General features: G+C 38.3%; 2 protein-coding genes and 1 long non-coding RNA gene across 4 annotated transcripts; 1 reads left to right on the top strand and 2 right to left on the bottom strand.

The window, feature by feature from the left end:
• Positions 1-1,856: 1,856 nt before the first annotated feature.
• LOC122658094 (leucine-rich repeat protein 1-like) lies at positions 1,857-7,439 on the bottom strand. Of its 2 annotated transcripts, XM_043852985.1 has the most exons (9): positions 7,421-7,433; positions 4,810-4,894; positions 4,534-4,666; positions 4,270-4,341; positions 4,029-4,172; positions 3,834-3,905; positions 3,671-3,742; positions 1,919-2,009; positions 1,857-1,876 (listed from the first exon to the last, which is right to left on the bottom strand). In XM_043852985.1, the coding sequence occupies exons 2-8, from the start codon at positions 4,892-4,894 to the stop codon at positions 1,940-1,942; spliced, it is 648 nt and encodes a 215-aa protein (XP_043708920.1). In that variant the 5' UTR covers positions 7,421-7,433; the 3' UTR covers positions 1,857-1,876; positions 1,919-1,939. The 2 variants fall into 2 exon arrangements, with proteins under 2 accessions (XP_043708920.1, XP_043708919.1); XM_043852984.1 differs by having other exon boundaries at positions 1,857-2,009; positions 7,421-7,439.
• LOC122658096 lies at positions 3,828-4,220 on the top strand. The gene is made up of 2 exons (XR_006332414.1): positions 3,828-3,907; positions 4,021-4,220. It is a non-coding gene; the product is annotated as an uncharacterized LOC122658096 (long non-coding RNA).
• A 488-nt stretch (positions 7,440-7,927) lies between the features above and the next one.
• On the bottom strand, positions 7,928-10,798 carry LOC122658095 (uncharacterized protein At2g23090). Its single transcript, XM_043852986.1, has 3 exons — positions 10,656-10,798; positions 10,516-10,556; positions 7,928-8,078 (listed from the first exon to the last, which is right to left on the bottom strand). Exons 1-3 carry the CDS (start codon positions 10,726-10,728, stop codon positions 7,959-7,961), a joined length of 234 nt encoding a protein of 77 aa, XP_043708921.1. The 5' UTR covers positions 10,729-10,798; the 3' UTR covers positions 7,928-7,958.
• Positions 10,799-10,829: the final 31 nt, after the last annotated feature.

Below are 10,829 nucleotides of genomic sequence, written 5' to 3'. Positions count from 1 at the left end.
CTCTTTGTTCAGTCAGGCAGTTGCTCCTTGAATTTATTGTATGATCTCAAAACTGTGTCGTTGCTGATAGAGATTAACTGTTGTATTATTTGTCTTGATTTTCACATATTTCTTATTGTTTTTAATTCACACCTGGGAGTTCTTCATTGAGAACATGTGGAATTGGCCTTAAAACATTTATGGGAAAAAGATTGCTGCCTGATCGTGTGCAGCCTGTGCCCGGACACAGTTCCCCTCCCCCCGACGCGAAATGACTGCTACGCAACCTGACACTGTTCTTCCCAACATTTATGTAGTTATGCTATTGATTAATTCTGCCTGCCTGCAGAGTTTCGAGTCATCAATGATGGTGATGGTGATTGGGTCTTAATACCTTGCCCTGGGAAAGAAAAGACGATTTCATCTCACTAGGATTTTCACTCAATGAGTTACCAAGGAATTTAGGATAGGGGATTTTTATTAGGGAAAAGGAAGTGCACACTGTCAATGTGTCTCTCTCCTTTCCAGGACAGGCAAAGCAGATCACAGTCCTTGACCCCTATGCTAATTGCTCACCTTTTTTTGTCTTTCTTGTATGCGTAACAGGTATCTACCATCTAGCAACCTCCCTATAGCTCAAAAAGAGTTTCGTTTTTCCCAGTAATACGCTAATACCGTAATTGTGAATATTTTTCCTATACTAGCATAAAGCTCTGTTTTCATATTTTTTGGAGGTCAGTGACGGAAAAAAACTCCGATGTTGAGTCTCATGACCGTTCCACCCATGATGTCTAAACATTGGTTCAGAAATTCCAGGGCTAAATGAAAATTAATTTCACTTTATTAGAAAATTAATAAATTCTTAAGCATTCTTTGCCTATAACTGAAGAAACATATGCGAGTGGAAGCAGTAGCTCAGCAATTATAGCAGAGTTGAAAGGAATCGCTAGTGATACAGAAGAGAAGAATTATTGTTGTGGCCTTGCCATTAGTAACACTATTATATCAGTATGATTTACAATCTTTTATGTAGAATACTGTTCTACTGGAATCGTTATTGTCTTCTGTTCGCTGTCCGAACAGGATCGTTCTGTCCCTTATACGGGGATGCAAAAATGATGACCTAACCCCCTACCCGAAAACACTGCTCAAAGGAGGTTAAATCATCATTTTGCACCACATATAAAGAAACCCCTGTTTGGGCAACGAACAGAAGAGGATACAAATTAGTTCTACTAGGGCTAGATATCATTGTCTGGTCCTGTAACACTTGCAACAGTACAGGAGAGCCAGTAGACCGTGATTTTTGCAGGAACCACGTTTATTTTTCCCTAATAATTTATAGAAATAGGGAGAAAGAACGGCACCACCGTGTTCCAGTCATTTTGCCCTTTTGCCCTGGCTGTGTCTGGGCACAGATACATGCCACAGTACACGGCCGAGTGGCGTAACTTTTCCCATAAAAATATACTAATTTAATCTAAAATTTACACCATGATTAGATAATGAGATGTAGACAATATTTTTTGTTTTGATAAAAAATGTAGACAACATCTACAGAATTTTATCCCACGAACACTTACTCGTGGCAAGAAAAAATTGTTGGTGTGGTAATGAATTCTAAATCTGTCAGTGAAGGAAACCTTTCCCTTAAAAAAGGTAGAACAAAAGAAAACATCACAGCCAATTGTCGAGTCGGAACTAGGAAGAATTGAGCCAGCAGAGAACCTGATATACAATGACATAAAACTTTAAGTAATATTTGGTACAACCTTTTGTTGCCGCCAGAATGTTACTGGACAAAACAGAGTTCCCACGGTTGGTTTCCCCACAAACCCCCCCCCCCCCTCCCCCCACTACCTTTTTTTTCCCCCTTCTTGCTTGAGGTATAATCTAACCACACCTTAAAGCTGTCTCCTCATGTAACCACTGCCATTAAGGATCACAGAATAAGACTTTTTCAGCACCCAAAATCATAAGAAACCAGTCCCTTCAGCTCTGGTCCATTGAGTCTTCTGTTGTTTTCGAAACTGTAAAGGAAGAAGAACACAAAGTTCAGTTAGTTCTCAACAAAGGCATGAAGAAGAATGTCATAAATAAATTTCACTATTAATCAAGTATAGATTTCCCTCCCTCTGGCCTCCCCCAGAGAAAAAACTAAAGAGAAATACAAGTCAAAAGGAAATACGAGTAGTCCCTCAATTTTTTTTTAGGAATGTAAAAGAGATTAAATTTCTTCCCCCCCCCCCCCCTCCAACCCCGGATGAAGCCAGGTATTTGATCCCCAAGGCATGACTACAACCAGCTAAAGACCTTATCATCAGTGCAAGTCAGCAACAACACAAACCACCCCCCCCCCCCCTTGTTATTGGATCTCTCTAATTATTGGTCATAGAAGTTCCCTACAAAAATAAAGAACTCTGTTCCACATAGAGGTTCCTATATAGGTACAGTATGTAGATGCTTGCACAATAGCATGAGGATATGGTCCAAAATGCACCATGTCAAACGACATACGGGCTGGCAAAAATCATGTTTGTGCCAATGCATGGATGAAACTGCACATTCAGATTTGCATATAGTTTCCACAAAACACAGGACAAAAATAAGCACCAGAAGAAAAAAAATCACAGCTACAAATTTGAAAGGTTACATGGTCATTCATCTACTTTGCAGTTTCATGTAGATGCACTTGCATCTGAGAGGAACTGGAGCACATACGCTTTACAATCAATCATGTCTATTGCCCAAAAAATGCCAAGCTTTCATTCAGAAAATTCGGATTTTTTAAAAGGATTCAGAAAAACTATGTTCTATAACTGTGAACACATATATCTCTGCAGGTTCCATCATAGCAGTGTAAAGTTGGACCCAGTGTGCTACCTAACAGAATGAGATTGATCCTTCCTAAACGAGGACATTTTTGTGGATCAAAATGACATTCATATGAAGAATTTCAATAAAGGGCCATTACCCAGTCTTGGCCCCACCTATGCAGGTTCTGGGAGGGGTGAGTTTGGAGTGGCAGCCCAAACCTTTTACTATTTCTCTAAGCTGTGGCCCCTCATATGAAGATTTTCAATATAGAGAGTTACCCAAACCTTTAACTATTGCTCTAAGCAATGACCCTCATAAGAAGATTTTTCAATATAGAGAATTAAGAACTAATGATGTAGGGAGGAAAGGTCATAAGAAATTGCCTCATATGAACATGGATAAGGCAACTTCTCCAAGATTAGTAGAAAATGTTTAAAACTGGGATGTACGTCTTGTAAATGAAATTGCCTATACACCAATAGAAGAAGGCCTAACTAAATTCTAAGGATTTATATTTGCCACCTTGAAACTCTCAGTAGAAAATATTCAGAAAGGATTTTTTATTTTATTTTTATGAATATTCACAAAGGATGTTAGATTTCCATCTATTGCCAAATAAACAAGGACAAAAAAGAAAAGGAATCTAAAAAATTCCATCAGAAGTGTTTGAAATCCAACAGAGACATGTCATCCAACAAGAAGAGGCCATGTGACACTGACCAAATCACCAAAAGAGATAAACAAATGCACAGAATCAAAGTAAAATAGTAAAAGACAATCGAAGTCCGGAGCTACTATTTCTATCAATCTATGTAGTATAATAAAAACTCCAAATAATTTTAGGAGAGAGGACAGTAAAAGAAAATGCAATTACCTTTCTATGGGGAAACTCCCAAACGGTCCATCGATTGGAATAGTTCCACAGAGATCATTGTTAGAAACATCACTGCAACAGAGAATAAATAATTGCAAGCAAATAAGATATGGTTGGAAATGGAAGGAAAAAAGATAATTTTCTTTTCCCAGTCTTCACTTACAAGACTTTGAGGTCGGAAAGGGCAGTGAGCTCTCTTGGAATTGATCCTGTCAGCCTATTGTTGTTAAGACGACTGTGATATCAAGTTTAAAAAAGTGAAGAACATCAAAAGGATGAACTAAAAATTTTGATTAAAAAAAAATTTGGAACAATTCGCCACCAGCAATGTCCGGTAAATTAGATGAAAGAGACTTACAGGAACCTAAGCGATTTCAACTTAACCAAAGACTTTGGAATCTCTCCTTCGAAGTTATTGTTATACAAATCCACACTAACGAGGTTCTTCAAATTACCCAACTCCTTAGGAATTTTTCCTTCAATATTATTCCTATAGAGCTCCCTGCAAAGCGATACAAATTCCTATTCACGATCAGACAACAAGAAGTTTTGAAATACTTATATTTGGAACAAAACCAGAAATTGAAAAGGAAAATTACAAGTACTGCAGACGCCGGAGGTCGCCGAGCTCCGGCCCCAAAGTACCAGAAACATTAGAGTTGCCAAGATCCCTGCACGTCAACAAAGGGGAAAGTAGACATAAGAGAAAGCGAAAGAGAGGAAGCACTGGCAAGAAAGAGATCATAAAGGCGAAAATCTCCAAAAGAGAGAATTCTTTTCATTTTATTTTGGGAAAGGGATTTTGTTGGGGGTGGAAGAGGGTTAGGTATCAGAGGAGACAGAGAAGGGAAAATGATACTTACAGTCGGATGACATGGTTGCTGGAGTCGCAAGTGACATGAAACCAGGTACATGGATTGACGAGGGTAGGATCCCAGCTCTGTAGAACATTGGTGGGATCGGAGAGTCTAGCTCTCAAGGCATGTAGAGCATTTACTGAAAAATTAACGAGATACAAAAAAAAAAAAAAATTAATTCCAAGAAAAGTAAAGTAATCAAAAAGGAGAAGAGGAAAATCAACCTTAGAAGAAGAAAAACCCTAGAAATTAAGGAAAAGAATCAAGCGCAACGAAACAAACCTTCAGAATTGCTGGATAGAGTTGGAGAAACTGCGACTGCAAGGAGAAATGAAATTGAGAAGAGAAGAAAACGAAGAAGATCCATCGAGACACAGGAAGGAGAAGAAGAAGGGAAAGCAAAGCGTGGAAAGAACTCAAAAAGGCAGAAATGCTTTTGAAAGCTTTGGAAATTGGAACTGAATCCTTAAAATTCAAAGCAAAAGTTCGAAGTAGTACACGGAACTAGTGCGGTCTCAGTGCTACGAAATGACCTCAACTCCCCACACCCCACCTGTCTTCTACTCTTCTACTAGTGGGTGGAATTATTCATGCATTTTGGCACGTTTGAAGGGAGACCAGTAACCGTCATTGGGGATCGGATTTTTATCGCTCCCAATGCGGTGCAGTGTCCAGTGCACCACATTACATTTGAGAATCCAACCATTAAACTATGGGCACTGATGTCTTTTTATCTTTTCAAAAGTTGGATGTATGATTGGATAGGCGATAAAAATCCTTCAATTACTAGTATCTTACGATTTTTATCACCCCTAATGCACCACACTTGAGAATCCAACTATACAACCATGGGCAGTAATGTCTTTTTATCTTCTCAAGTGTTGAGTGTATGATTAGATTCTCAAGTGTGGGTAGCTGATTCGGATTCGATGCACGAGTTCAGATCTGCTACCCACATGGGAGTGGATGGGGACAGATCTGAACCCTCCTTGGAGGTGTGGGATCCGCCTCTAGGGTATGAGACCCATGTCCCATAGAGGGGTCAGATCTGTCCCCACCCGTCCCTATGTGGGTAACTGATCTGGATTCGATGCACGAGTTTAGATCTACTACACACATGGGAATGGGATCCGTCTCTAAGGTGTGGGACCCATATCCCATAGAGGGATCAGATCTGTCCCCACCCGTCCCCATGTAGGTAGCTGATCTAGATTCGATGCACGAATTCAGATCTACTACCCACATGGGAATGGATGGGGACAGATCTGAACCTTCCATGGAGGTGTGGGATCCATTTCCCATAGAGGGATCAGATCTGTCCCCACCCGTCCCCATGTGGATAGCTGATCCAGATTCATGTGGATTAGGGCGATAAGAAACCTTCATTGGAGTACCCAAAATTAATTTAAAAATAAAAAAGAATAGATACCAATAATCACTGAAGGCGTTAATTTCAAATCGAAATTACCGAAATGAAAGGCAGCTGTTTAAACATTAAACTGGAACTGATAAATCGTCCATTCTGTTTTGAAATAATTGGATTCGATTTTGATTCGTTTAAAAAAGATAAATTATGAAAATTACCGAAAACAAAAATATACATTAATGAATCAAATCGAATCCTCTGTCCTAAAGTCATTAATAAGTCTTGGTAGTCAGCCGTCAAATCTGACTTGGAAGGACAAAAGTTTCAACTTTTGACTCGTGGAGCCATTGCCATAATGCCATCACGCGGTACGCACTTGTTCCCGGTAACCTCCTCTTCTCACGAGTTCCTTGCCTGATCTATGATCTATTTTCAAATCAAATAAGAACTGAACCGAGTCGATTTGAAACTAATGTTTCTAATCTCAGTTCTGGTTGGTTTGGTTTAGTTTTGAATTCTACATTGTGTATTTTGAATCGAATCACCTTTACTACATAAAGAGCCACTGGGACACATTTATTACTACACCACCATTCTATTACTATTTCAAGAAAAATAGGAGTATTTCGGTGGAACTCTCGACCTTCCATGGATTTACGCTAGACTAAACTACCTAGTCGCCTGCCATTGAACTAGAAGCTCATCTCCTCTAATTGATTCTTCGTTTATATTATTAAGAAAAGATTCTTTAAATCGCATCAAGGTAAAGTTAGCACTTTCGTCTGTATATATTATTTCTTTTTCATATGAAATGATCTTGTTGTCCTTCAATGTAATGTACGACATCATTTTAATTTTGTGGTTAAATAGATTAGTTCTCTATACTTGAAGGTTTTATGTAGAGGTTTGTACCAATAGTGTCCTTATTGCCTCCAGGCCCTCCACAAATGTCCGTCTATATTGTCATTAGGAGTATTTAGAAGGAAATTTATGGAAGAAAAAAGACATATTGAGAAGGAATTTCTACATCTACTCTCGTCACTACCATTGGATGGTACAACGGAGACATATCTTCAACTTAATCAATAGAGAGTGGAGCAGTGTTATAATGATCCAAGAATCCAATCACATAATCACAACGTTGCCAAAACGAAGAAAAACTTAAACCATTAAGAAATCAATATTTTACTTTATGAATTTGAGAGTAATGCTCTCCACATTGCATGATAATGGATATGGAGGCTACGAGAACCTGAGATACCCTCTAAGCAGAGAGGTATATATATAAGATATGGTTCTATAAAAGTGTAAACCCTTAAAGGAGTGACTCATGAATTAAGGGGATCCAAAGTGCTTTCCACATGTGCGCACCGAGCCACTCAGACCGAGTTCTTCAATTGTTTTCATTTATGAATTGAGCACAGCCCCAAAATATCAAGGTTCTCTAATCAAACAACGTAAAAGAATGCACCAATGAAGTGCAACAGAAATATTTCATACATGGGAAGGCAGCGAGGTCATTTCAAGTGGAGAGAGAGAGAGAGATTGAAAGCATACCCTCCCTGGGAGCTCATACAACCTTTGCCAACTAAAAACCACACCACATACACATGCCAAAGTATGGACTAAGAACATGTTTGGCTAAGCTTATCACCGTAAGCCAGACTTTAAAGAGAGAGACAGCAGACCCAATGGCAGGGCTGGATCAGAAAGATTTTCCAGCACAGCCACAACCCTACCATTCAAACTGTGATGGACGGAAAGGCAATTAAATATAAACAAGTATTCGATGCATTTTTCCCGTGATTTCAAGGATGGCAGATTTAGGATCTTGAGAAAATCAGGGTTTCCATCTCAAAATTCCACCTTAACACCAAAACAAGTTTAACATTCTCATCATTAAGTTTCAGGGAAGAGAACCATACTGTTCAAAGAGATATCACAAAGACAAGTGTATCAATGGTTGATTAACAAATTTCACAGAGTCTACGCACAAGTTTTGATAGACTCCTTCGGAATCAAACTAGGGAGACATCTATGAGTCTTCGTCCCCGTATAAACTGCCTCATTTCTTGAGATGGGGGAAGCATGCATAGAGATCTGATTTGGGATGCTTCGCTTCTGCATGTTCCCTGCACTTCACCTCAGATGTGGTGCAGATGAAAGTCTGCATGCAAACCTTGCACTGCATTCACCAAAATCACCATCGATTTTAGAATCATCACCCAAGACGTAATAGTTTCAACAGGAAGAAAGCACTTTCGCAAATGCCTGATATTTTTGTTGTAAGAATTGCTACTGTGTTATAAGAACTGTATCGAGACAATAAATTTGGTAAATATAACATCATCAATTCAGCAAAAAGGCTATGAAATAAAGAAACCCAAGTTGTTAAGCGGCATTAAGTCTATAGATGCATAATCACTTCCTAAAATTTTCTTTCTACTAACTCACTAAGGCGCTAACTTTTCCATTTTCTTATTTGATCACACTCTAAATGATTCTGACTTTACAAACGAGCCATGTGTACCAATTGCTCTTGATATACTACAAGCAAATGGATCTGACAATCCTTCCTTCTGTTCGTTGGTACAATTAACTCAAGGAATTCCAGCAAACATATTTTGTTCATTCAAGAAACAAGTTCCCCAACAAAAAGAAAGGCTCCAAATTTAAGAACAACTTTCAAAATTATTAATCAGAATCTTTTCATAGTCTTGATATTTATAATGAATTTCATTCACATAAGATCAATCCATAACATGTAGACCAAAACTCACAAATGTACAGGGCTGTAGCAGAGGGTAACCGGGAATCACAGAGAGATGGAGCAATGACTGATGTAGTGGTGACAGATTTAGAATTTATATTCTTAATGTCTTACAACTAGAAAAGTGAGACTGGGAAATAACATTGTAATACATCTACAAGTTATGTATATTTACAGAAGTGAGTTTTATGCATTTCATCATGTCTTGGAGCAAAGCTTAAGAGAGTTAAAATGTTGCAGGACCTCCTGGGACTGTACTCATAATATCAAAATCCACTTGTTAATTTTCCAACCAGAGCAGAAAACTGAATAGGAACAATCTTCTGCTTCGGATGATTATCAGATTTCAATACTATTGACGTCTGTAATTTATATGACCAGGCCCATCTTTAAAACCTTTCCCTAAAACTATAGCAGCTACACTATGTCTACACTTCAACTTAGGCAGCTTGATGGAAAAAATAAATTCTCCAAGGCAGCTACAGTTTTCACATTACATGACAACAATTTGAATTTTATCTTGCATCTGGCAAATAGCGTATGAAGTTAAGAAACACGCTTTAAGTCTTCATGAAAATAGCTAAATGTAATCGACTGCATCTTGTACTCAAAACAAATGAGAAGAAAACTATAGCAAAATTACAATGCAAAGACTATTAAGTTCAACGACCCTCCTTCCAACAGATGAACACACACTAGTCTTCTCCCACGACAAAAATGATGCAGGTACGCTTACCATAAGTTATACATTGTAATGATATTAGATGCTTACTTCCAACCAACAACAGGATGTTTCAGTGAGAAGATAGGAAAGAATTTCATAAACGGATTTTAAAAACATGAAGCTGCCAAGCTGGGTAATATATACCAGAATTAGAATTTCAAACCCAAAGAAAGTGAGTTTAAAAAAAAAAAAAGAAAGAAAGAAGGAATCAAATTGCTGTGATAGGCAACAATAAAATGCTGGCACAGACAATAATTCAAGAGATGCCTGAACTATCTCTATCAACTTATTCTCATCTTACCATCATTTGAACTACAAGTCTAGTATGAAAAGTTAATTCTAATTGGCTCTGAATCTTTCCCATGTCGGATCAGTAGGCCTTCAGTTCAAACTTGATGAAATTAGTAATTGGATTTACTTTAATTAGATTGGAAAAAGACACCTTAATTTACTCATAGATCTGATAGAGATTTCAATCCAATTCATTCATATAGGCCCAACCCAAAAGTACTAATTTCTGATTCTTTCCATCCAAGTCTTGTTGTTCATCCATCATTACATCATCATCTCACAGAAAGTAGCAATAAAAAGAAGGATTAGAGGTAAAAATGCAGACTAGATTAGCATAATGTTTGACGTTTTGAGCAGAAAACATGAGGACCATCGAAGCTGATAGGCTAGAAAACAATGCAAGCAAAATCTAATAATTGAAAGGTGGTTAAATAAAAGTAAAAAAGATCAAAGATTTAGTTCTCTCCTAACACCCGCCACCCCACACTGGAAAAGAAAAAAAAAAAAAGTAGTCCCGCATAGTTCTAGAAACGTTTCTGGATACTCAACAAGCCATACCGAGTTCCAGTTTGTTATTCCACATATGTTTCCACTTTAAAATTTCGCCACAACATGTTAAGAATATATCATCAAAACCAGCTGAGCATTCCAAAGCTGCTCCATAAATTGGCTCAGTAAATGCCCTAAAGTTTAGGGTGAAATTCAACTCTCTAATTTTCCATCCAATTCCTAACCATTTTTCTGTACAGGTTCTCAAACAAAAGGACTCCAAAGCCCAATACAGAAATTCAAACCAAAAACGAAACATATCAACAACATGAAAATTGAGATGGTTACCTGGATCGACATCGCTTTTTTGTTGGTTTCCAGTTGGCTACCTGCATAGCAAGCCGTAGGTGGGAATCACCAGAACAATCAGAGACCAACGAAGAAAAAAAAATGAAAAGGGGAGAGAGAAGCAAAGAAGATGCAGTTACCCTTCGCGGCTTTCGTCTTCTCCAGGTTCTTCTCTCTAGCCATCTTGGCCTTCTGCCCGTTGCCTCCTCCCATATTGACCGAAACAGATAGAAAAGAAAAACCCTCGTGTTCCTTACGAGAAGGACGACAGAAGAGGAGGAAAGGAAAGCTACGCACCCGACTAGACGGAACAA

This window comes from Telopea speciosissima, chromosome 4, assembly GCF_018873765.1.
Source record: "Telopea speciosissima isolate NSW1024214 ecotype Mountain lineage chromosome 4, Tspe_v1, whole genome shotgun sequence".
Lineage (NCBI taxonomy): Eukaryota > Viridiplantae > Streptophyta > Magnoliopsida > Proteales > Proteaceae > Telopea > Telopea speciosissima.
Note: the sequence above shows the minus strand (reverse complement) of the source record. Positions and strands in the feature narration are given on the sequence as shown.

Coding starts and splice junctions, on each gene's coding strand:
- LOC122658094 (XM_043852984.1), bottom strand. CDS start 4,894: ATGGATCTTCTTCGTTTTCTTCTCTTCTCAATTTCATTTCTCCTTGCA. Junction 3,906..4,028: donor TTGAAATCGCTTAGGTTCCT/GTAAGTCTCTTT, acceptor TTGATATCACAG/TCGTCTTAACAACAATAGGC. Junction 3,743..3,833: donor CTTTCCGACCTCAAAGTCTT/GTAAGTGAAGAC, acceptor TCTCTGTTGCAG/TGATGTTTCTAACAATGATC.
- LOC122658095 (XM_043852986.1), bottom strand. CDS start 10,728: ATGGGAGGAGGCAACGGGCAGAAGGCCAAGATGGCTAGAGAGAAGAAC. Junction 10,557..10,655: donor GAAGACGAAAGCCGCGAAGG/GTAACTGCATCT, acceptor CTTGCTATGCAG/GTAGCCAACTGGAAACCAAC. Junction 8,079..10,515: donor AAAAAGCGATGTCGATCCAG/GTAACCATCTCA, acceptor TGGTGAATGCAG/TGCAAGGTTTGCATGCAGAC.